Here is a 24,433-nt window from a genome sequence, read left to right as displayed (position 1 = left end):
CCAAAAATACAAAAAGATAGAAGGTCCGACGGGATTTGAACCCGCGACCGCTAGATAAACTCCAGTCAAAGTTCCGACCTCGAAGTCTAGAATGCTACCACTGCAACACAAACCCTTCTTCGTGATGGAGCAGGATTTCATAACACTATGATTATTTTGAGGTATCGTGCCCAACCTGATGGGTTGAGAACCTGTCAAAGACCCCAAATACTGCATCATACATCGAGTCAATACCCATATAATCACTGATTGCATAGTCTGCTTTATGTTCTACATCTATTTCTACGGATTATGACGACTATGTCTCCATTTTAATCGCTTTTAAACGGATTTGCCTTCTCCCCACTGGGCGTCTCTATGCCTTCTACCAATTCGTCAACCCAACCTCCATCAGGCGGATTGAACCCATTACCCATCGCTTCCCCTCCATCGGCGTACGGTGGATTATCGAGAGCATGTTTAACCCATCGGAGATCTTTTGGATCACGTTCATCTTCAGGTGGTGGTGGAGGTCTAGATTTGATAGTAGGTGAAGGGGGGGAAATCTTGAAACTTGGTGGAGGTGATCTTCTCTTCGCCTTTTCTTTGGTAGATGATCCAATAGGTAATTTCCCTTGTTTCTCTAATCCTCTTCTTAGAGATCTTCTTCCGCCAAAATGGAAGAATGCCATAGCCGAGAGAACCATGATATGTGTATACCACCACATCCTATTCCAGGCCGTTATACAGTCTTTGAAACCCAACAAGATGAACGAGCACGCTGTGTAATTAAGGGTGAGCTGGACAACGATACGTCCGATCAGGTCGTAAGCTCTCTTGGCCAGTGTTGGATTAGCGTCCGCGGTGGAGTTCGCAGGTAGGGAATATGGCCTTATAAATCTTCGGAACTGTCTGCCTAGGGATGTAAGGAGACCTCCGAGGATGAAAGCGACTATCAAAACTTCGGTTTCAGTATCAATGCTTGGGGAATGACAATAGAACCTTGATGAGCTCACGATAATATCCAGGATCTACACCGTGCTATACATATGACAAGTGAGCTACATGGTTCACGATTACTTTATGCCGCCTGACTCACCCAAAAAGCAGAGGTGACAAACGTGGCCATACTCTGCTTGCTTCCAGGTTTCTGTCCCTTCTTCGTCAACCTTTTATACACGACATCTCGCAGCCATACCTAATTCAGAATCGATAGTCGGCTGATTTGTCCCTATCTGTACTGAGAGGCTGGCGACTCACATTAGTCCTGCAATTCCAACTATCAAATAAAACTTTAAATGAAGGAGCCGTTTCGATAGCAATGATATTGATATTCCTAACCCTATTCCAAAGAGTTCTGCCAGTCTTTGGATCATACCCGTTGAATCCAATCCCAGTCAAGATGCATGCGCCCTGATAATCTGGGATTAGCTGACTATGAAACTGTGTTTGGTGAATAAAGCCAGGACTTACTTCGGACAAACTCCAAACAGCATAATATTTGGTCCTAGCTAAAAATCCAGCTAGTTGGACGAATGCTAACCGGTACAGTGGACTCCATTTATACCATACAGGCGTCAAGATTCGCTCATAGGCAAATTGTGTACTATAAGATGCGTATATCCCTAAGAAGATCAACCCGATTGCCAAATGTAGATAGGCGACTCGTTTTCGACCGTATGGCAGCCTCTTCTTGGCTGCTTTAGCTTGTTCGGCTGATGACCCTGGCGGAGGAACACGATAGATTGTGTGATGGACTAAAGCATCATATGTTGCGTAGTCGAATGAAGGGCCTGGTAAGATCGACGGAAAGAATAGGCTAGACAAATTCATGGCTGTCAGATCAAGATCCGACGTTACACCCATAGATGTAGCTTACCAATATCCCAAAAAGGCTAAAGGGTCCGGCAATTTAGTTAATCTAGTTTCTTGTTGGCTTGCATCCAGATCCTGGGAGATGAAAAGTCAGCTTGGCGCCTTCTCCCATAAATTCACCCCTATGCTGTGACTTACTTCTACCTTCTGTTGTCCGTCATATACGTTCCAGGCAAATGTAGTCAATTTCATGGCTAATACCATTTGACTTCCTGTAATTTCGATTGCAGAAGCTGAAGTGCCGATAAGATGTCGATGTATATGGCTGTTGAGCTCTTGTCAGCTGATACACCAAATTCGCATCCTGAACAGCTCACTTGTAAAGTAAATGACCCATAACGAAACTGCTCGACATCTCATCAAATCAGCTACACGCTGAACATAAAAGTCGTTAGAGCGGGGTATAGCTTACGTGAAAGCTATCCAAGGCATATTTCTACCTTTCAACGTAGCACTGATAATATAAGTACCCGTTATACTGAATAACAGATGTAACATTCCTGTTCTCATTTCTAGTAGAAATACGACCACGAACGTCGAAACTACGATTGAAAAGAGATGAGCCATATACGGCTTGGAAGGTGGGAGTCGGACATATAGCGAGCCAAGGGGATATGAAATCAAGAGGGAAAATATGAGCTATTCACGGTTTCACAATCAGCATTTGATATTTGGTAAGGAAAGCCGAAAAGGGGTAAGCAAGCTTACTTTAAGTTGATCAGGTGGAGAACCAAGAATGTCGGAAGCTCTATCAAATAGCGGGTCCCAAAACATGATGATTGGCAGATCTCTTAATGATATAGAAGATACTGATGAGATACTTTGGCTTGTTATATATGTGTGAATTTGTGGGGGGAAATGAAGAAACTATGGGTATATTTGATTTCTCTAAGAACGTCATTAGAACGTGGGTTTTGATCACTTTGATGCGCACTGACCTCCACTCATTGTGCTATCAACATTTTGGAAGAATTACGGTTATTCATGCACTTCATTCTGATATCTATGTTCTATTCAAGCATAAACTCTCATTTGCTAAACTCTCACAAAATGACTCAAGCGCAAGCATCCAGTAGCAAGAAGAAGATATCTCCTCTTACAAGACCATGTAAGCCGTTCGTTTCCTGTCAAACAGAATCAGTGCTTTTCCGCTAACACAATCATCCTAGCTCGTCGATTGTTATGTTTAGGCATTGAAGGCTCAGCAAATAAATTAGGTGTTGGAGTAATATCTCATTCCCCATCTCCTAAAGGATCCGTTACAAAAGTGACTGTACTTTCTAACGTACGACATACATATATAACACCACCCGGTGAAGGGTTTTTACCTTCTGATACGGCTCGACATCATCGTGATTGGATAGTGAGAGTCATCGAGGAAGCAATCAGGAAAGCCGGTGTAAGATGGAGTGATTTGGATTGTATTGCATTCACCAAAGGTAAGTTTCCTGTCTATCTGACACTTGTTTAGCTCGATTTCCAGAAGAAATCTCATCGACCATATCCATCTTGTAGGTCCAGGTATGGGTACACCTTTGCAAGTTGGAGCATTGGTAGCTAGGACGCTATCATTGTTGCATAACATCCCGCTGGTAGGGGTGAATCATTGTGTGGGGCGTGAGTATGATTATCTTTATTGAATCAGTGTTGCCTTCTAAGACGATGCGGTGTAGATATCGAAATGGGTCGCCAGATCACATCATCCCACAACCCGATAGTGCTTTATGTGTCTGGTGGAAACACCCAAGTGATAGCATATTCTCAACAACGATATAGGATTTTTGGTGAAACATTAGACATAGCAATTGGAAACTGTTTAGATAGGTTTGCCCGAGTAATAGGGTTACCGAATGATCCTTCTCCGGGATACAATATTGAAGTAGAAGCTAAGAAGTGAGTCGAGTTTCGTAGTTAGAACAAGACTGGACCGGGTCCTGATGATTGAATTGTAAAACAGAGGCAAAAAACTTGTACCTCTTCCATATGGTACAAAAGGTATGGACGTTTCTCTAGCAGGAATTTTACATTCAGTCGAGACATATACAAAAGATAAAAGGTATAAATCTTGGGAAAAACTTTCAAATATATCATCTGAAGAATTGGAAAATCAAGATATAATTACACCTTATGATTTATGTTATTCACTACAGGAAACCGCTTTTGCAATGTTAGTTGAAATTACAGAACGTGCTATGGCGCATGTAGGTGCAAGGGATGTATTAATAGTTGGTGGAGTAGGATGTGAGTTTGTTTACAAACTTTGATTTCAATAAAAATGATTAACGCTCAATTGACTAATGTTTTTTTTCGGGTTTTGTTTTTTTTTATAGGTAATTTAAGATTACAAGATATGATGGGTATAATGGCTTCTGAACGTAATGGTAGAGTATTCGCAACGGATCAAAGGTAAATTTTCCGTTTTTCGCTGTTTATACATCATCCATTGTGGATGACAAGAACTGACAGATTGGGTCATGTAATAGTTTCTGCATAGATAATGGAATTATGATCGCTCAAGCTGGATTATTAGCATTTAGAATGGGTCAAATAACACCTTTGGAAAAAACAGGTGTAACTCAGAGGTATGTTTAACTCCAATATACATACAATATCAAACTGGCTCAGGCTTATCGATTTATTCTGATCATTTTGGTAGATACCGTACAGATGCTGTTCACGTATCATGGCGAGCATAGAATGACAATTCGCAATGAAATGCATTTTTTTCAGAATTATTTGCAATATGCTTTATTTCTTTCATACAATTCCTTTTTTTGAGCACTTCCCTACACTCACATCAGTAGTTGGAATTGATGAGCAAATAAATTCATGATTATATACAAATGCAAATTATGAGAATTGATCAAGAAAACGAACTAACAAAAAGGAACAAAAAGACCCCACAAGATATGGGAAAAATGGTTTAAATTATAATTATGGTTTTAAATGAATTTTTAAAACCCAATTTTCTTGAAAATAGCATCTAAACTAGCTAATGAAACAGGTTTAACTAAATAACCATCTACTCCACTTCCAAATGCTTCTCTTTTATCATCTTGAGTTGCTAATCCGGTTAAAGCGAAAATTTTTGCACGAGCTTGTACAACTTTTACAGGTGGAATTGAAACTGGTCTTCCAGGTGGAGGTACAAATGGAATATCTTGTGGTGAATCTCTTCTTGTTGCTTCAATTTTTCTAATTGCACGAGTTGCATCATGTCCATTCATGACAGGCATTGAAATGTCCATTAATATTACACTGATATAACAGAACCGTTAGTTTCAACTAATTATTACAACAACAAGAATTAATTTACTCACTCCCAATAATTCTGTGGAGTAGATTCGAATAATTCGACTCCTTCGCGACCATCAACAGCTTCTTCGTACTGAAATCCTCTTTTCTTCAAAAAAGCTCCTAATACACGTCGATTTATGATATTATCTTCAACAACCATAACTCTTGCCATTCTTCCTTTACGAGGTGTTTCAACTGGTACAGCAGCTGCTTTAAGCATCACTCCTCCATCAGCTAAAGAAATAGTCGATATTGTTGATGTTGGACTAGCAGATCCTTGTTGAGGTGAAGATTGTGCTGTATCATCCCCTGCAATTGAAGAAGAAGGTACTCTTCTTGGAGCATGATACGTAACACCTCGTACACCCAAGGACGGTCTCGCTTGTCGGACTTGTTCGTTCTCTTCTGATCTTCTTCTTTGAAGGGGTAATCGATGGTCTTTCACGGGCTGAGCGAATCGTACAGATGCAAGTTCACTAATTGTTGAATTTGATTCTTGTGATGCACCAGATGATCCTCTTGATATACTTGGTCTGTCGTCGTGATAATTTGAAGATTGAGACATTCCATCGTAACGACTACGAGTGGGACTAAGGTAATGACGATTGTCGTTCGAATTAGAAAGGTGCTCCAAGTCCCCATTCAACCAATGAATAGCTTGTGACAGCGCAGTATGTAAGGCAGATGGTCCGATCGGTTTATAAATTATGTGACAGAATCCACCGTTCTTCTTTATCGTTTCGGCATATTGATTCAGCTCTGAACTTCGAATAGCAATAGCGTATATTATCGGTTTACCCATCGCAGCATGGTCCCGAAGCAAGGCCTCGTCCTCATTGATTATGATTATATCGCCCAAAGAGGATTTAGCGTTTTCCTTGACAGAAAATTGCCATGCGTCGGCATACATTGAAAAGACTTCCAGTGATAATTGATGTCCACGATGTTCTTGGTGAAACCCAACGAACGATAAAGTGTGTCCTTGGCCTATGGTTGAAGTCATATTCATATTGGAAGATACCTGGGAGGAGGTTGAAGAAGTATCGTCGTTCTCGTTATCATCGTCAATTTCAACGTCAAATGAGACTCTAATCTCCGTACCCATTCCTTCGGCTGACCACACATCGACTTTACCGTTCACGTTTTCGGATCTTACGATGGAGTTGACAATCGCTAAACCAAGACCCGTACCTGTTTGTAGAGGGTTTTCTTGTGAGAAGGGGTGGAACAGTTGATCCTTTAAAAACTCTTTGCCTATACCTTTTCCAGTATCTATCACTGCCATTTCAACGGGGATCGTGCGAGAATCAGGAGCATGAGGCATTTCTCGTAACGTGATTTGGATATATCCATCCTGCTCGTCAAGTTAGCGTGGTCCAGATAGCAGAAGGTCACAGACAGACTAACTTTGGTGAATTTGAACGAATTTCCAACCAAGTTCATGAGTACTCTTCGCAAACCACCTTTCTCACAGCGCACCATCCAGCCCTGAAGCAAACATCTAATCAGCATCGGAACTCGTTGCAACTGAATGGGACTCACTTTTTCCCTCTGATCAATATCGATGACAGTCTCCACATGAGACAGCTTCTCACCGACACTCGCCCTTTGGGATTTAGGTACCAAGCCAGAGGAAGTGGGAGGCGCATAGAAACTTCCAATATCCGCATCTCCCATGAAAAATCTAGCTCTTTGTCCTATCCAACAGCCTTCTACAGTCTGTTCGACAAGAGCAGCTAAGTTGACTTTACCCAATTTCGATGCAGATTTTCCGCTTGTTCCAGATCCACTCAGTTTTGTAAAATCTAATACATGATTGACGGTCTCGATCAAGGAGTTACCACATGTTTGAACAGTTTTGAGGAAAGCAGTTTGGTTCGTATCTAAATCAGTATCGCTGAGCAGTTCCGCGGCTGCTAAAATTCCATGAAGGGGTGTTCGAAGCTCGTGTGAAACGGACGAAATCAATATACTCTTTGTTTTGTCGGCCAAGACCATTCTTCTTCTAAGAACAGCGGAAAGGATGATTACTCCAATAGCACGCAAAAATTGGAGTTCATAACCCTCTAAAAATTGCTTTGCTTTATTCGTAGTGTAGGCGCAAATCAAGGCAAAAGGTTGTTGATCTATTCCATAGCAAGGAACAATCATTCCATATCTGAATTTTTGTGGGAACATGTTCCGTATCCACACAGGAGCGATACCTTCGAATATTCTTCCATCTCTATGATCTCTGAGGAATTCGCTGAACTTTTCGTGTTCGTGCGAATTGAGAGGTCGGGTGGGTGGCAACTGAGAAGTAGTAGCTAAGATCGGGAAAGCATTGACGGGACCAAAAGTCTCGCTTCGTTCCAAGACGGGTGATTGCTGTTCTGTCATTCGGTATGGATCCGCACGATAGGTTGTTTTCTTGCCAGCAGGTGTGTCTATCTGCGTCATTTCAATCTGAGAGATATCCAGCACAAATGACCCGTCCAAATCGAGAGTCGAGCTGACCAATTGAGCTGCACGAGAGTAGACTTGATCCATCTTGGCTGCCGCTTCGGCGTTGGATGCACCTGAGGTCGCATCCATCTCCAGACATTCTCGAGTAAACTTTTCCATGGATGTTTGTATTTTGTCTCGCACGCGGAGTTGTAACTGGAGCGTCACTGTGTCAGCTCAAATAGAAACGGCTATTGTAGACAGCTTAGAAAAAGCACCTTGTCTCGCCATAATTCCATTTCCCGCATAGCCACCGCAGCAAACTCCTTCAGGATCAATCTTGATCTAGGCGGGAACTCTGCCCGAGGCTTATCATCAATTATGCAGAGACTTCCAACATTGTGTCCATCCGCGGTGCGCAGAGGCGCTCCAGCGTAGAAACGGATGTTTGGAGGTCCGACAACTTGGGGATTACTCTTGAATCGCCAGTCTTGCGTTGAATCAAGTACGACAAAAGGTTCACCAGATCTAAACAAGAAGATCAGCTTTCAAAGTTATCGCGCTGCATGAGGCATCTCACCTGACCAATACCGAATGACTACAGAAACTGGAGATTCTAGAAGCTTCTTCAGCATCTAATCCACTTTCTGTCTTATGCCATTGAGTATCGCTGTCTATCAGCGCTATCAAAACGATCTTCGGGTTGAATACTAATTTTGTCATATGCGCTATACGGTCGAAATTCATATCGGGAGCTGTATGAAGGATGTTGAAACGGTAAAGTGCTCTTCGTCGAGCCGTCTCGTCTGGTGGAATTGGAGCAGGTAACCAGCCCAGCTTGTCGTAAAGCGATTCGACATCTTGGGGGAAAGCCAAGGAAGGAATTTGATCGACATCGTGTCGGGGAGGCGTCGACTTAGTGAGAAGATCCGGAGTTTTAGATGTGGAAGCGAACTTGGGGGTGGGTTCGTCCGTATAGGAGGATGAAGAAGAGCTAGCCGCTTGAGCAGGTGAAGCTGATCCAAAATAGTCTGTAGGCTGTTCGGCATCTCCTCCTCCCCTTTTTTCCAGTGGTGCTGACGCAGGTGGAATGCGACCATTGACTATTCCCAAACGAGCCTTCTGAGGCGATAATAGCTCGGGCTCATTCACCTTGCCCTTCCCCTTGCCATGATGATGTCCATGAGCATGTTCGTTCGGCGTACTGACTGGACTAGCTTGGATGGTAGGTAATCGCAGATTACTGAAGGTGTTGCCTCCTACGGCACTAGACATACTACGATGTAACGGAAACCGTGAAGATCCAGGATCGGAACTCGCACTATCCTTGAGGGTACCATTAGAGTCGTTTGAATACATGGAAGCTATGGGATCCGTCAATTCTTTATCTGGGGAAGGGATCGCCAAGGGTGCGAAATTCGATTCTCGCATCCCGGATGTTACCATTCGAACGGTAGCTGCTGCCAGAGAGTAAGAAGGGAGGACGAGTTTATCAGGTCGTGGCATGTCTTCGTGTGGTCGGTTGGGTAGATTTTCCAATTCAAACGCCTTTCTCCTGGCTGCCATTGATATCGCCATGGATCCTGGTCTATTTGATGCAGATGTCGAAGGAGCCGAACTGACTGAAGTCATTGTGGAACCACCGGAACTCTTTGAGCTGTAACCTTCCGATCCACTCGTACTATCCACTAAATTTATGGGCAGTGTGGAAGCGTATTTTTTACCCGGAGAGGAATGTGCCGAATGAACGTCAAGAGGTGAATCATTGGGATTAGGCGGGTTGGGAATTTTATTGGGGTCGAAGAGACCGTTGGCGTATGCGTGTGAGAATGTCATCCAGTCCATGGAGGGAATTGCTGCGTCGTTTTGGGTGTCCTCTAATTTTTCCGTAGATTCAGCACCCAAACTACCGGCCCTTCCCAATAATAACGTTTTTCCGTCCTTTCCGACCCCTTTCGAAACACATAGCATGCCCATAGCATCCGTCATACCGGCTTCTGCTTGAGCAAAACTGGCCAGACAAGAATCTCCCGAATTAGCGATTTCAGTAAGTTGGTCGCTGATTGTGCCTTGTTCATCTTTTGGAGAGATAGGTATACCTTCGCTTGGAATGGGTGGGGAAGGGTAACTTTCCTTCATGCCTGGTGCAGTTTTTGGTCTACCTCTTCTTGAACCTGAAATACTTCGAGTCAAGTTGGATGGACCTGCGATAGATGGAGATGCCAAAGCTGTTAGTCTATTTGGTGATAGAAGTGGAGAGTTTAATGGTTTATTGTGTTGAGTCACCGTTGGTTCTAAGGGCTCGGATATGGAACCAGTGGAAGAACTTGGTCCAATACCACTTTGACTTGCAGACAGAGTCACATGATGAGATGAAGGATCTGTATGTAGGTGAAGTAGGAATGCGGCTGATGAAGATGAAGAAGGGAGACGTTGTGAGTGGGCAGAAGGGGATCTATCATCTTTATCTTGTCCCATGGTCTATCAAGAAAGGGTATATGTCAGCGGTAGAAGATGTAATGTATTTCTACATACGACAAGGCAGGTTCACTTACGAGCCAGTGCGTTGAGATTCGCTGAGGACTACCTCTCCACTTCCTGGTTTGAATTGTCAGGCAAAATTGCCTTCTGCTAAGCAGATTCCCCTGATTCTCCTCAATCAGCTATTAGTTGAATATGATATCTTGGAATGCTTGTGATTTGCATAAATACTGTAATATTAAACTATGTGTTTGTATGTCATATACGATATGCTGTATGGAGTTACCGAGATGTTGCTGTTGTCCAGAAGGAAACCTTTCTCTAATTAGCGGTGAACACAGGTGTCAAGGTCGAAAAATGTGGAAAGTTGTTCGGTCGTATTAGAAAAACCAAGTGTGGTGGAGCTTTCGATATACGACGCGCAAATAGGCCGAATTCTTCCTTGTTATATTATCGATATCTTCCGGTTGATGCAGTGGTTTGCAATGTAAATCTTGTCTTATGATTCAGAGTAAAGTATTATGTATGTATAAATTCTTAAAATATGTATATAAGTTGAGTGTGGTATTTGGTAATTAGTATGCTAATGTAAGGTTACTTCTGTACACCAGCATACTCTACTGAAAAAGGTTATGACGATGTAATAAAAACCTGCATCGGCGAATGGCCTTTCTAATTATAATTACAAATTTTGTAATTCGTTCAAATCTCGGTAAATGGACATAATTGTAATGAAGTGTATTAGCGGATTCTAATTGATATTATAGAAATGTTTTTTTGTGGAGACTTCAGGAAAAATTGACGAACTTCTATTCCTGAATTAAACTCTCATTTCCCTTAATTCGTCCTGATCTGCGTGCATCATGATACTTAGTAATTATCAAACAAGTAAACGCATGATTTGCATTACCATGATCGATATTCGGATAACGTTAAGTTCGTTCGAGTTGGTCACGATCTTATATCTCCACTGTAGAGGGGAGAACAGACCTCAGACTACCATTCCAGCTGCAGTCATCATAAGAGTCGAGAAACAATAGAGTGAGAGTCGCTATGCTAAATCTCGTGCATGTCTTCAGGTATGAAACGGTTGATTGATGCTTATTCATGTGAGTGGCGTTATTATTCCGCTGAAAACTGCAACACTTAATTCGGAGATCTGCTCGATGTATTCCGAGCGGGAAAAGATCGACTTACGTTGTTGCATCATCTATCCATTCCATTCATTCAACGATTCTATTAAAGGTACGAGGAATGTATGAAATTGCATTTGACAGACAGCCTCGTCGCGTTTAAAAGGTCAGTTCCTCATTAACTTTCGACTTACAAATGAGAATCACTACCCTGTTTGCCAGTCACAATTGCCATCCAGGGTTTGACAGCATTTCTCATCGTTCATATTGAATCGTACTGAGAGCAGGAGTGTTTGCTCCTTTTGCTCGGACTTCTCAATCAACTGACAGCTGTTATACTAATCTCGCCCATCGATAAAGATTTACGTAACGGATATTACTGAGTATGCAGTCGAGCGATACGTCCTTTATTAATTGCTTCAACATTACTAGGTCACGCTCAGACCATCAGAACTATACAGAAATGATATCATAAGAGGCCAAAGCGGTACTTAGGTGACAGAATGTCAGCACGGTAGTCAAGCACAAATTTAGTATAAATACAAAGATGATATCTTTTGCATTCTTATTGGTTTATACCTTTTTAACGGTACTTATATTCGAAGCCAATATACAAAATAAACCAAATTGGTAAACTATTCAACAAGAATGGAACAAGCAAGTGTCTCTACAAATGGTGAACGACTACTACGCAAGGTACATCCGAATCACTGCGATCCCAATGCAGATGTTGTGATCATATCAACAGATGAGGTAGAGCTACGAGCGAGTAGTCATGTTCTGTGCAAAGTCAGGTAAGCTTTTTACTTATCGACTTGTACATTATAGAATCTATTAAAGCAAGTATATGTATTCATGATGTCTCATTGTGCTGATCTGAAAATATATAATTGTATTTAGTCAATTTTTCGCAGATATATTGTCAATTCCACTTCGCCCAAATGGTAAAAGAGAATCAATTCAACTTCCATTCTCTTCAAACATAATTTCGATATTCCTAGACGTCATCAAATCACCTTCATATTGTCATGAAACAATTCTTAATCAATATATACACGATTTTACAATGTTAGAATCACTATTAAACCTGTCAGAATTTACACTATACGAAGAATTTCAATCAAATATACGTGAATTCTTAATTGCGAATGCTGAAGAGTTTCCAATACTTTTATTACAATCATAAGCTAATCGAGAAGATACTGAATTGATCAAAACAGCTTTATCAGCTTACGGGAGTCTAAAAGTAGAAATTCCACATCTATGCGCAATTGATCATTGTAGCAGTATGTGTGCAACTGGATATGGAGGTACTTGTACAGAGAGAATGGATGGTTTGGATGTTCTGTATAGAGGTCTAAAACAGGATTGTCAGATTGAATTACTTCAATTGATGTTGATCAGGATGAAGATTAAATTTCAGGCGTTTGCGCGTGATGAACGAAATATATTTGATGAGAGAGATTGGAATTGGATTGGTGACAGATTCGATCCTGGTCAAAGATTGTCAAAAAAGATATAGATCTTTCTTATCCTATAGAGTCGCGGGAGCGTATAAGTGTCGTAGGCATAAATCAATACAAGAAATGTAAATATTTATACAACAGTGGTCCACTTTTCGCACACATCTTATAAAAGAATAGGTTCATAACCCTTCAAGCAGACAGACCTAGTCGCTTCATTAACTCTCTATTAGCTTCCATATTTTGTATTCGTTCCAATTCATATTCGCTAGGAGGTAGAACTGATTTTGAACGAAAACGATCTTTCAGCAACTTATCCCGTTTTTGTTCAATATGGATATGCCTTACTGATCGAATTGAATTTCACTAGTGGACCATAACCCATTTCTTCGTTCCATCTCTTTAAATAATCTTTACCATCCTCTTCGAAATAAGTCACTAAAACACTACTTCTCATCCATTCCTCTCTTATCTTCTTACCATCTCTCCATCTGATATGATATCTCGTTTCATGTCCTTTTTTGTTTATGCTTTTCTTCCAATCTCTTCTCTCCATTATCGCTAGTAGACATCGCTCTGTCAAAAACCAAAATTCCAGCAAAGGTCAGCATCGAACACCCTCGTGATTGTGAACAACAAGGGTGAAGAAATGCCACAACCAAGTTTGCGGGAAATGAAATACGAATCTGAACGGAAAGAGGGAATGATTATTGACTCACTCTTTTGTAAATGTATTGGTCTTGGTGTGACCGGTCTTTCTATCACAATTCCCTCGTTGAAATCTTTCACAGCCTGAGCTATTATCGTTTTATCTAAACCACCTATACGATGCATCTGAGTAACACTTTGCCATTCTTTGATGGATAAAGGTGAGGGTTCAATCTTTTCAGACGAAAGACAAAACCTTACTAGGTATATCATAGTGTTGGTTCGACGAGAATCAAGAATTGTAAAAGGGTGAGCTGAGTAGATCATTTAAATTAGCGTGTGATCCCAAGTAATGAAGATAGGCCACAATAGTATTGCTAATCCGCAAAAGGAAAGTGACTAGATATTGAAAGGACTTACGCTTCGAATCGAATTCTCTCATTAATAAGCTAGAACCAATCATCAAATTGGTTTTATATTCCCAAGTATCATCATTTGGTCCATATCCTTCCCATCTAACTAAATATTGATATTCTAGCTTATTATTAGGTCCAATGGAAGGCTCAAACGATCTTGCTAAAATGTGAGATACTACATAAATCGAAGATTCGGATCGATAATCTGGATTACGTTTACGCTTCTATATCCGAAGAGCAAATTATCAGCACAAATGGTTTATAGATAATCTATATTTGAGCTGACGAGAAAAGAATGTTTACAAGAGGAGAAATATGATACGTACTGTTCTGGATGTTCTTCTAGGTGTACTTGCATTTGAATCGTATCCGCTCAAGTCGGTCAAAGAGGAAGTGGAAGATAAAGAAGTTATTGATGTTTGTAAGCTTCTTGAACGTGAGAGACGCTCTGAGGGAGCCCTGGAAGAAGATGAGATTGACGAGGAGGATTGAGCTATAATAGACATTCTGGATGAAGATTGACCAGCTTCGAAAGTCGCGTCGTAAGAAACTTGATGGCTTTCACCAAATGAAGCTCGAAGCTCGATTACGTTGATATGTTAAGATACAAGCTCGATTGAAGATTACAGATTACTGCCGGCGGCTGTTATCAAAGTTGACAAGAAAGAAATTTCGTCGTGAAGAAGCAATTCGTTGTCGATGAAAATGTGACCAAAAAGTCGAATTTCCATTCAACATTTCTTAGCACGAGGATTGAACCCGAGGTGCCTGAGTCGCGATTACTATTGATTCACTCGGAAGATGTTTCCGGCCGGGTGAATTTCACTTTTTCCAGTGTCAGTACCTCATTTAAGCCCAAGCAAGTCCGATAGCGGTTCCGTGTCGGACACAACTTTACTCGTGTGACAAAAGAACAAAGGAAGAGAAAGGACCCTCTTATCTATGATTCAAGTAATTACGACTATATTTCAAATTACCTCATCGATAAGTGTAAAATTTAGTTGACCTAAATAAGAGATAAGCAAATTGAACTAAAGGAGTACCTTGAAAATGATCTCGTGTGTATACATACATAAAAGGATAAATACAAATAATGAAATTACTGATCTCCAATTAGATATACTTACTATCCATAACAAAGGTAAAAATCAATATACGTCCAACAGGAAAGAGGGTAGAAATACAAAGGTATTTGAATACTTTTGATTTTTCTTATTATTTTTACCCGTCTTCAATACATTTCACATATTCTTTATTACTCGTCTGCATAACGCTAAAAACCCATATATCGTAATAAGTACCTGTCCATAATTCAATGGACCCAACTTTGTCTCTTTCGAACCAAATCAACCTGACCAAGAGCTTATTAATAGTAATATGTTGTTTCCTGATATATCATTTGATTCTAATCATCACTCAACGATGGACAAAAATCAAGATAACTTTTCCGGATAAACCATCCCGTTTGGCAAACGGTGAGACTGTAAAAGGAGTGATTACAAGATGTTGTGAGAGTTTAGAAAATGGATTCAGGGCTAGTTGGTGGTTACCCAAGTGAGTTGATCCTCATCATTGATATCGGTCTGGAAGCTGATTGACCATTGATCGTTCATAAGTGGACATGCTCAAACGATTTATTCTGCAACTGCAGACTTTTCGAAGGATGATCAGATTACTTACCACCGGTGAGTCCACCCACAGAAATCGAGGCTTTACTTGAAGCTGATCATTTCCAATCCCGGATGCAAAGACAATTGCTACGAGTCCCCGATGGCGGAACAATGTACGTGCAGCCAAATTCCACCTCACCTCTTACATGGCCTTGCGCATTGACATCAAAAACTGTTTACTATGCTGACTCCTGATTCTTTTATAGAGGACTCGATATTTACCCATCACTTTCAACTATTTTACCGTCAGACGCTCCTGTCATATTGATTAATCACGGATTGACTGGGGGCAGTCATGAAAGCTATGTCAGGAATATGGTGGTCTGGTTGACTAAGCCAGTATCAGAGGGTGGATTCGGAGGAAGAGCAGGAGTAGTCAATGTAAGTTTACTCAAGAATAGTCCATTCCTTTTATTATGGCCCGAAGCTGAAATACGTCTGGTAGTTTCGAGGATGTGCTTCCACTCCTTTAACTTCACCTCATTTATACTCGACTGGCTCGACGATCGATCTTCATACTTCTGTCCTGTATCTTTCTACCCTATTTCCTTCTGCTTCGATGTTTGGAGTGGGTTTCAGCCTAGGTGCAGCTGTGATGACTAGGTATCTGGGTGAACAGGGAGATCGTTGTAAGCTCAAAGCTGGAGTTGTTCTTTGTTGTCCGCTAGATATGAGAGTCGTCACGTATGGGTAAGTCAAAATAACAAACACCAATCCTATCACCTCGATATGCCCCTGTATATGGTGCTGAATTGATTAAAATAGCCTTGATTCCCCACACCCGTTGACCCGACTATACTCCTTGTCGATGTCTCACAAGATTCTACGCTCAATTGTACCGCATCTGATACCTTCGTCTCCGCTATCCCATCCGACATCTCACCTACATATCCACTTACCAGAGATTATGTCCCTTACCAGATCTGTTAGACGAAGAGCCACCCTCAAGGCAAGTAAAATGCTAGAATTGGTGGCATGTACTGTAGGCGGAGGTAGCGACTTGTTTCCTTTTGAAACTCTTGATGGGTTTTTAAGTTGGAGCTGTCCTGGAAATTGGATTGGAGCTATCAAGAGGTGAGTTAAAATACACAGAAAGTAGCGGCAGTCGCTGATACTGTGACGAGAAGGCCGACATTGGCAATTTCAGCATTAGACGATCCTATCGTATCAAGCGGTAAGCATTGATCAATTTTCAGGATTGAAATATATGGAGAAAACGCTGATGTGAAAAAAACTGGTTATAGCTTGCCTACCGTACAAAGCGATTCGTCAAAGCACTCATTTTGTCCTTGCTACAATATCTCAAGGTGGTCATTTAGGTTGGTTCGAAGGACCTTTATTTGGTAAAGATAAACATGAAAGATGGCATATCAAACCGACAATAGAATTTCTCAAAGGTATACAGGATATATCTGATTCTACTACCTACAAGACAGACTCAGATACATTAGAAATAAGGCGAGTTGGTGATTGGACTTGGGTAGGGGATGTAGGATGGTTAGTACTTGATGAGATTGATGAAGAAGGATGGACCGCACCAAAGGAGGATGGAATCCTTACTTGAGCGGTAGGAAGGATGGGATGTAGAATAGGATTTATAGCTGAGGACAGTGTATCATGACACAATTTATACGAAATAATCATTCATGTCATATGTTATTTTAACAATGTGAAATTTCAGAAAACATACGGAAATTGATTAACATTAATTAAAATTTGTCATTTAAGTGAATCAACTAAAGTGATTTGACTAGAAAAATTACTAAATGATTTTCTGCTTCCTTCTTCATTTATACTGGAACGTTTTTCTTTTTGTTGATAATGTGATAAAGCAGAATGAAAAGATATAATAGAATTTCGATATCTTACAAAAAACCCGTTTTATAAATTAATATATTTACCAAGATATATAAATAAGGAATTTTTTTTTAAAAAAAAAAAACTTACCCTATTTGTTCTTTATAATATTCTTCCAAAATTATTCTATTCCTTTTTTGTATTCTACGATGCATTAAAAGTAAAATAGATAAAATTCCTAACATACCTAAAATTCCAATTTGTTATTATAAGTGATTCATGATGAGACTTATAAATGAGTTGATTCTTAGACTAACCTATTCCAATTGATATACCTGTTAAAGCATATTCCCATTTACCAATCTTAATTGAACTTTCAGGTGGTACATTACAAAAATTTCTTTCACAATTAAACTATATTCAAAAATCATATAATTAAAATTTTGAAATCCCCATCAACTTGTTATTTTGCAAAACCTCTAAAGAAGGAAAAAGAAAACCTTACAGATTGACATTCTCTATCCATTGAACAAGGTTGATTTAATCCTAAAAGTGGAAAACAAGTATTTGAATTAATATCCTATCATTAAAAAATTATATTTTTGTGAAGAAAAAAAAAAATCATTTTTTTAGCATGGTAGAGAATTTCTTTAGAAAAAATAAAATTCAAAATAAAAGAACTAACACAATAACCTTTTCCTTGAATACAATTATCTCTTATAACAGTATTAATAAAACTAATTCCGGAAATATCATATCCTGTATATGTCTTGAAAATTAAATTACATATAATCAGCTTAGAATCTTTTTTTTTCAGATATTATGGATTTTTTATTTACAGTATTTTCTATAAGACAGTTTTGATTTAATGTTACATTTGACCACCTTTTATTAACAAGAAAAATCAAAAATTTAGTACGATTACAATATTCATTTTGAATATTTCTTCCAAAAATGATAAAGCGTTGTCATGACTTACATACATTTACCAAGTAAACATATTGATCCATTTCCTTCTGGTTCATTAAATGGATTTGGAACTACTACTAGTACTTTATCCAATTGTGGTGGTTCACATTCGTCTAATCAACCAATCAATCAATCAATTAAAATCTACCCATTAAATCCATATTGAAAAAGTTAAAAAAGAAAAAAACCGAAGAAATTTACCATCTCTATTTAATTGACATTCTCCATCTACATTTATAAGTGGTAAACAATTACTTGAATCATCTGGACAAAAAAATCCATTAGGACATAAAGGTGGAATTGTAATATTCTTATTAAGTAATGATGAAAGTATATATTCATCTCGTCTTTTTGTCAACACCGAGTAAAATTAGCCTTTTTTCCATCTTAAAAGTTGAATCACATGAAGTTTTTTTCCAGATTGTTTTTTATGAATGATTATGATATATATATATATATGTATTTCGATCAATTTACTTACCGACATTGTTTAGGTAAACAAGTTCCATTTGTTGAACAATCTATAAAAATATGAAATTTTTAGCTTAACTCTTTAAATTCTGATTTCATAAAAAAAAATCACTTACACCCAAATGAGTCGCAATCTGTTACGAAAGCTTTAGTATTTATATCCAAGTGATTATTCGCTATATCGCATGCTCCATATAATGCACTTCTAGCTATAACATAGGGAAATAATTGAAGTAAAAATAATAACGATATCACAGTCGTTAGCATTGCGAATTATTTACGAGCTTGTCTGTTTTGCTTAAAGCGTTAATCATGAGCAATCAGCTTGAGAACAATGATTTCATTTGTGCATGCGAGGAATGATATTGGTAGTAAATAATGTTATTTCGTTCATTTTCAGTTGAGTTGTAATCAGGAATGTGGCTTGTACACCTGGAAATTGTCAGTCTAAAAGTCAATGATCATGGTTCTACTAGAATCACAAGATGATACCTTCCAAAATGTCAAACGCTATCTCAATATACTGAAGCATTGCCACAGAATAACGTTGAAAGCAACTTTCACTTGAATGAACTCTAACACACGTTTCAATTCTCTACAAGAGAATGAGAAAACGGGGGTCATAAACATCGTTTTGATAACGTAAAAAGAGATAACGATTTGTTTTTTTATCTTCTGAGGTTTTACAACATCGCTTCGTAACAAAAGATTATCACAACGTGATACTAAGAAATTCAATTGCCGTATATCAAATCAAAAGAGCAAAGCAAAACAAAACAAAACAAAATCCGTCGTTTTACGCCCAATTATTTGGATTTTTCGTTCAAATCGGCCTTTTTGTTGCGCAGTAACTTGTGACGTAGTTAACGTTAAGGAATTTAAAGGAATTCCAGTAATTAGGTACATTTTATCTCTACCCTTACACCCCCTTGTTGAGTTTTATCTTTACCCGGTGAGGGATTTAACCAATATCAAGGTACCTTAACTCCCCTCAAAAAAGGCCTCGATTAACGGTATTTATTTTTTTATGGTGTGAACAAAAATGTTCCGGTCGATAATAAGCCGAGTACATTCAAATCGATATGCCGATATATCTCATTCTGTAAGCAATTCTATCTCATCTTTATGCCGAAAAGAATTGTTTTATGAACGGGAGAGTATGTTTTTTTTTCTTTTTCCCTAGTCTAGTGTTAGACATATCTCAAAAAGATCAACGTTCTGGACCGAACTCATCGGGATAATTTACTTGGCTCTTCACTTGGCTCTTTCCCTTGTTTAGCATTTTTCGCGACCATACAATCAGAAAAGCAAGAACCCCCTCGTGTTACAACTAACCGCTGATTAACGGGTTATTTTCATTTCTTCTATATATACATGTATATATATATATATATTGGTAGTACGTATAGAAGACAGGGGACCTACTTAAAAGGTTATTTTCTTATTTACCTCTTCTGTACTAAGACACACATGACTTTCAATATATATTCAGCAGTTACCGTAGAATTCCTTAGGTCCCTGAAATGTTAAAAACGATATTTGTTCATGTGGTCTTGTTTGATTTGATAGTGGTGGCGATTTTGAATGGAATGAATGAGATGCATTCCTTAATATGAACGAAAGGTTATCTTGGCCTTTTCCGTCAGATCGTACAAGACATGATATTCAGAACGTATCGAAATTATCCATCTCAATAATTGCATAGCTCAATTTCTGTAAATTGCGGAAAAGAACGTGGGAATCAATATTAGTAGTCACCTTTAACCTCATAAACACAGTTCTCGCAGTCAGTCACCGGTCGGTGCCGAAAGCAAAGTAACCCGTTTACTATAATACATCATTATCGTTGCTTTCTTCATCTCTTGGCATTCTATACCATTCTTCTCGACTCATGGTCAATTTAAATCACAAAGGTCAATAAGAGTGTATCGCCGTACGATATTGTTCGACATTTGGTGCTTTTGGATATAAGAAACAAACGAGGACTTTTCTCGTAAATAATGTCAACTTCGATAACTCCCCAAAAGAGGACCATCGAATCAACCAAAGATATTCATATAGATCAAAACAAAAGTAAAGACATTATCAATGGGAACGGAAAGGATGTTAATAATGCTTTTAACAATGAATCAAGGATAAAAAGTGTGAGTTTCATCTATTTTCATCATCCTTGTGATTTTTTTCGGGTCTGGATTTTATTATTCGTTCGGAGAAAGTGGAAATGTGATGCTTATAACCAAAGGGTAAAGGATGGAGTGAGGGTGTGTACAATAAAGCTTTGACCATTCAATCTGAGCTCTGTTCCTCAATTCATTCCTCTAACACGACTTAACCACGACACTGTTCCCCTTCAATCCATAACTATCCCCATTTTCATTGTGGTTTGCCAAACGCCCTCTTGTCTTCCTTGTCAATTACCTTTTTGGTCATATCATGATCCGCCGATCATTGATGAACTTTTGACAACGGGTTCCTCTCCTCACGTTTCACCAACACAGATACGCATCAGAGCTATCTTTTAATTATTGTCCTTTTTTGTTTTATCCCTAACCAAAACACGCCTCTGATCTGCACTACTTTAACATTACTTTCGTCATTATCTTTAACGTCAGAATCAGTCAAATCTTGCCACCTTATTCCCTGTCCCAAACCGCATCTAGAGTCAGATCAACCAAAATGAAATAAAGAGCTGACGTTGAAGTACTTGCTTTTCAACTCAACGATCCTTTTACAAACCGAATTCGAAAACCCTGCTGGTTGACGATATCCTTCACAACAATGGACTTCGGAATCAACAAATCTTCTTGGCACAAACAGACTCAATCATCGTCGCCATCAAAAAACACCTTCCCGCGTCGAGCAGCTACGAGCAACTCTTCTATTCCTAACTCCCCTTCGTCTGCTTCTTCAAACCCATTCTCGCTCACTTTCTCTACACCAGGCGCCACATCTGCCTCTTCCTCCACAACTCCGTCAGCTGCAACTGCTAGTTCTCAACATCCATTAGCTCAACCTCCCATAACTGCCAACGTATCTGCCTCCAACAACTCTTCCCCAGCACCATTACCTTTTCTCTCGCTTGTACCGCCGCAAATCCATTCGCTACGAGCGGGTCTGATACGAAGAAGGTCGTCCTTTCCACCAGCAACTACACCTGGCAGTGGAAGCACTGGAAACCTCTTCCCGTGGGTAATGGGTGGAACACCGGGCGCGAACGGTTTCGATTGGGGTTCAGCGTTAGATTCGTTTCCTGGCTTCAACTTGGAAGTAGGTGGAGAGGGAGTATCTATGGGAACGAGCTCCGTTTTAGATCACGGATCCATGCCTTGGGACACGCTTCTGAATTTCGATACGGATGTCAAATCCACTCCCAGCAAGATTGCTTCTTCCGACCTTGTCGCTGCCAGATCAGTCGCTTCATCTCCCGTCAAGTCGTCTTCCGCTCTTACCGCTCCAAGAGCCAAATCCGATCCCTTATCCGATAATAATCCTTCCAAGTCATCCACTGAATCATTCTCTTTTCAACAAAATACATCTGCGTCACACTCCCTTCCACCGGTCAACATGACTTCGCCCAGAGTCATACAATTAGGTACGGATCTAGCATGGAGAACAGCTTTGGCTAGTGTAGTAGATGTGGAAGGAGTGGGTCAAGTGACCGTTGCTAGAGTATTACAAGAGGTCTGGAGACGAGGCGGTGGTGAACTTGTAAGTTTAATCCTTCAACATTACCGGTCTATCCATCGTCTAAACTGACTTGTGCCTAGGTGACTAGCCAATGCCTTTGGCCTAGCATAGTGATCGCTCTTACTCTACCAACTGAACCAGGTCCAGGTGTAAGAGTACCCAATCCTTCTGCTCAATCAGCTATGGCTCTTCAACAGCTATATAATCTCAGTATCAGGCATTGGGAACCGGCAATATTCACCGGATTGCTTGGCTCTTATGCCTCTACCCAATCCGATTCTGTTCCTGCCGAGAAATCGTCTACCAATTCTTTCACTGACCATTATGGGCCATCGACACCGCTCAGAGAACCGGATGTATCCCAGTGGATGAACCTGACTCCAAGTGGATGGAATACCAACGCACTATTTGGCAATGATAGCGATAACAACGGCAAGCAAGGGTCCAGAAACGTTTCAGGAGGTGGATTCCCATTTCCAATGAACCCCGATTTAGGTAGTGAAACCCTTGCCGCGAGGCGTACATCATTAGCAAAGACTGAGAACGGAGAAGACTCCGCAAACCAAATGAAGAGCATAGATGAGATCCTGGCTTCTATGGAGGAAGGAAATGAGGAGAATGAAAGAGCGATCATGGCTGCCAACTTGGCGAATCTTGAACAATTACAAGCTGAATTGGAACAAGGTAAAGCAGTCTCCACAAGGCACAACTCAACTTACCAGTTCCCAACTCCTGAGACCGATTCTTCTCATTCTCCTCCAGGAAGCAGTAGAAGGACCAGTAAAGTCAATAGTGTCAACCCTAGTGCCCTTTCGCCCGAATCAATGACTTCTCCTTTCGTTACTGCCAATTCGATAACGTCGAATCTTGCAGCTACAATCTCCGGGGCTTCACCAACTCCCACCAGTTCTCAATCAGTCTCAATCGCTCAACCGCAACATCTGACCATTGCAAAACCCGCTTCACTCAAACCTCGTCCATCACAATTATCTATGCCTCCAGTTGAGTTCATACCGCCACCGCCAATGTGTATGTTCTTCAATCCTTCATTTGAAAATCTCACAGATGGAAAAGCAGGTATATGGCGTGGTGATTTAGAAGTAAGGGGTAGAGGAGGAGGCAAATTTCCGATTTTGGTCATTGGTGAGAAAGATACAGAGCATTTATGGTGAGTTTTGGTGTATCTCTGCGAGACGATGTCCGTACGAAGAGCAGATACTCATGGGATCATTTCTCTTTCCTATTTAGGCAATCACACCTTTGGCCAAAGACTCTGACTTATCCACTCAACCAACATCCAGTCGAAACCTGTACTTCTTCTATGATACCCGTTTCTCACCTCGCTCGAGAAGGTTTGGTACCTATCACTATGGGTATGGTGTTGTGCAACGAACCTCCAGAGAGATTAGCTCCATATGTCAATATGGTACAGGGCTTACATGCTGAGGGAGTCGTGAGTCTGATGGAAATCGCATCCCTTCCTTTTATTGGACAGTGCTAATGAAAGGCATCGTCAACTTTTTTAGGGATTCCACCTTCCTTGCGAAACAAGATTACCTATAGTCTTCCTTCCTTCCAAATTCCACTCAACTGATCCTCTACTCCGATTAGGTATAGCGTTCATGGGCAAAACAGGGTTTTCGCATCCCAACGCTCCTTTACCCACCTCAGACTACTCTCGAGGAAGGATCGCTAGTCTGTCCAGTGCAGAGGAAATACCAAAAAAGAAAAGGAGAAGACTTAGCGCACCTGCTTCGGCTGGAAACGGCGGAGAAGTGAAATCAAGGAAGAAGAGAGATAGTGGGATAGTTGTATTGGGTCAAACGAGCGTAGGCAAGATAGATGAAGAAGGAGAATAATCTGTTTGGAACAAAAGACAGTATAATCACAAAAATTAACGAAATATAATGACTAAAAACGATATTTAGATTGAGAAACAAAACATGGCATTCCATACATACACGCACTTAAATCACATACACGGACGTTTCCTTTTTTTTTTCTTCTCTTTTCTTATGAAATCCCAAATATACCCAAATTTGTAGTTTCGTTCGTTCGTTCTGGAAGCTAGGTTTTTAACATACACGATTTGAAAATTTTGGGCTTTTTGGTCCTGAACAAGG

The 24,433-nt window shown here is 40.1% G+C and overlaps 7 protein-coding genes and 1 non-coding gene across 8 annotated transcripts; 3 read left to right on the top strand and 5 right to left on the bottom strand.

The window, feature by feature from the left end:
• Positions 1 to 17: 17 nt before the first annotated feature.
• I206_104031 lies at positions 18 to 115 on the bottom strand. The gene has a single exon. It is a non-coding gene; the product is annotated as a tRNA-OTHER (tRNA).
• Positions 116 to 311: 196 nt separating this feature from the next.
• Positions 312 to 2,628, bottom strand: I206_104030 (uncharacterized protein; the record flags this gene model as incomplete). The annotated part of the gene is made up of 10 exons (XM_019156128.1): positions 312 to 931; positions 996 to 1,020; positions 1,079 to 1,177; positions 1,240 to 1,392; positions 1,453 to 1,798; positions 1,859 to 1,929; positions 1,993 to 2,119; positions 2,172 to 2,198; positions 2,267 to 2,493; positions 2,563 to 2,628. The coding sequence occupies 10 exons, from the start codon at positions 2,626 to 2,628 to the stop codon at positions 312 to 314; spliced, it is 1,761 nt and encodes a 586-aa protein (XP_019011086.1).
• A 276-nt stretch (positions 2,629 to 2,904) lies between these two features.
• I206_104029 (tRNA N6-adenosine threonylcarbamoyltransferase) lies at positions 2,905 to 4,550 on the top strand (the record flags this gene model as incomplete). The annotated part of the gene is made up of 8 exons (XM_019156129.1): positions 2,905 to 2,962; positions 3,024 to 3,293; positions 3,370 to 3,471; positions 3,528 to 3,747; positions 3,812 to 4,095; positions 4,185 to 4,260; positions 4,338 to 4,436; positions 4,511 to 4,550. 8 exons carry the CDS (start codon positions 2,905 to 2,907, stop codon positions 4,548 to 4,550), a joined length of 1,149 nt encoding a protein of 382 aa, XP_019011087.1.
• Positions 4,551 to 4,808: 258 nt separating this feature from the next.
• I206_104028 (uncharacterized protein) lies at positions 4,809 to 10,053 on the bottom strand (the record flags this gene model as incomplete). The annotated part of the gene is made up of 6 exons (XM_070202872.1): positions 4,809 to 5,112; positions 5,175 to 6,505; positions 6,559 to 6,639; positions 6,694 to 7,791; positions 7,854 to 8,103; positions 8,156 to 10,053. 6 exons carry the CDS (start codon positions 10,051 to 10,053, stop codon positions 4,809 to 4,811), a joined length of 4,962 nt encoding a protein of 1,653 aa, XP_070058973.1.
• Positions 10,054 to 12,844: 2,791 nt separating this feature from the next.
• On the bottom strand, positions 12,845 to 14,222 carry I206_104027 (uncharacterized protein; the record flags this gene model as incomplete). The annotated part of the gene is made up of 5 exons (XM_019156131.1): positions 12,845 to 12,933; positions 13,001 to 13,228; positions 13,372 to 13,614; positions 13,721 to 13,940; positions 14,043 to 14,222. The coding sequence occupies 5 exons, from the start codon at positions 14,220 to 14,222 to the stop codon at positions 12,845 to 12,847; spliced, it is 960 nt and encodes a 319-aa protein (XP_019011089.1).
• Positions 14,223 to 15,031: 809 nt separating this feature from the next.
• On the top strand, positions 15,032 to 16,950 carry I206_104026 (uncharacterized protein; the record flags this gene model as incomplete). The annotated part of the gene is made up of 8 exons (XM_019156132.1): positions 15,032 to 15,270; positions 15,333 to 15,401; positions 15,467 to 15,499; positions 15,593 to 15,767; positions 15,832 to 16,076; positions 16,152 to 16,460; positions 16,514 to 16,560; positions 16,631 to 16,950. 8 exons carry the CDS (start codon positions 15,032 to 15,034, stop codon positions 16,948 to 16,950), a joined length of 1,437 nt encoding a protein of 478 aa, XP_019011090.1.
• Positions 16,951 to 17,105: 155 nt separating this feature from the next.
• Positions 17,106 to 18,890, bottom strand: I206_104025 (uncharacterized protein; the record flags this gene model as incomplete). Its single annotated transcript, XM_019156133.2, has 10 exons — positions 17,106 to 17,250; positions 17,334 to 17,430; positions 17,501 to 17,597; positions 17,689 to 17,763; positions 17,869 to 17,952; positions 18,023 to 18,068; positions 18,163 to 18,265; positions 18,354 to 18,499; positions 18,634 to 18,673; positions 18,740 to 18,890. The coding sequence occupies 10 exons, from the start codon at positions 18,888 to 18,890 to the stop codon at positions 17,106 to 17,108; spliced, it is 984 nt and encodes a 327-aa protein (XP_019011091.2).
• A 2,511-nt stretch (positions 18,891 to 21,401) lies between these two features.
• Positions 21,402 to 24,169, top strand: I206_104024 (uncharacterized protein; the record flags this gene model as incomplete). Its single annotated transcript, XM_019156134.1, has 4 exons — positions 21,402 to 22,331; positions 22,391 to 23,478; positions 23,559 to 23,763; positions 23,837 to 24,169. 4 exons carry the CDS (start codon positions 21,402 to 21,404, stop codon positions 24,167 to 24,169), a joined length of 2,556 nt encoding a protein of 851 aa, XP_019011092.1.
• Positions 24,170 to 24,433: the final 264 nt, after the last annotated feature.

Source organism: Kwoniella pini, chromosome 5, assembly GCF_000512605.2.
Source record: "Kwoniella pini CBS 10737 chromosome 5, complete sequence".
Lineage (NCBI taxonomy): Eukaryota > Fungi > Basidiomycota > Tremellomycetes > Tremellales > Cryptococcaceae > Kwoniella > Kwoniella pini.
Note: the sequence above shows the minus strand (reverse complement) of the source record. Positions and strands in the feature narration are given on the sequence as shown.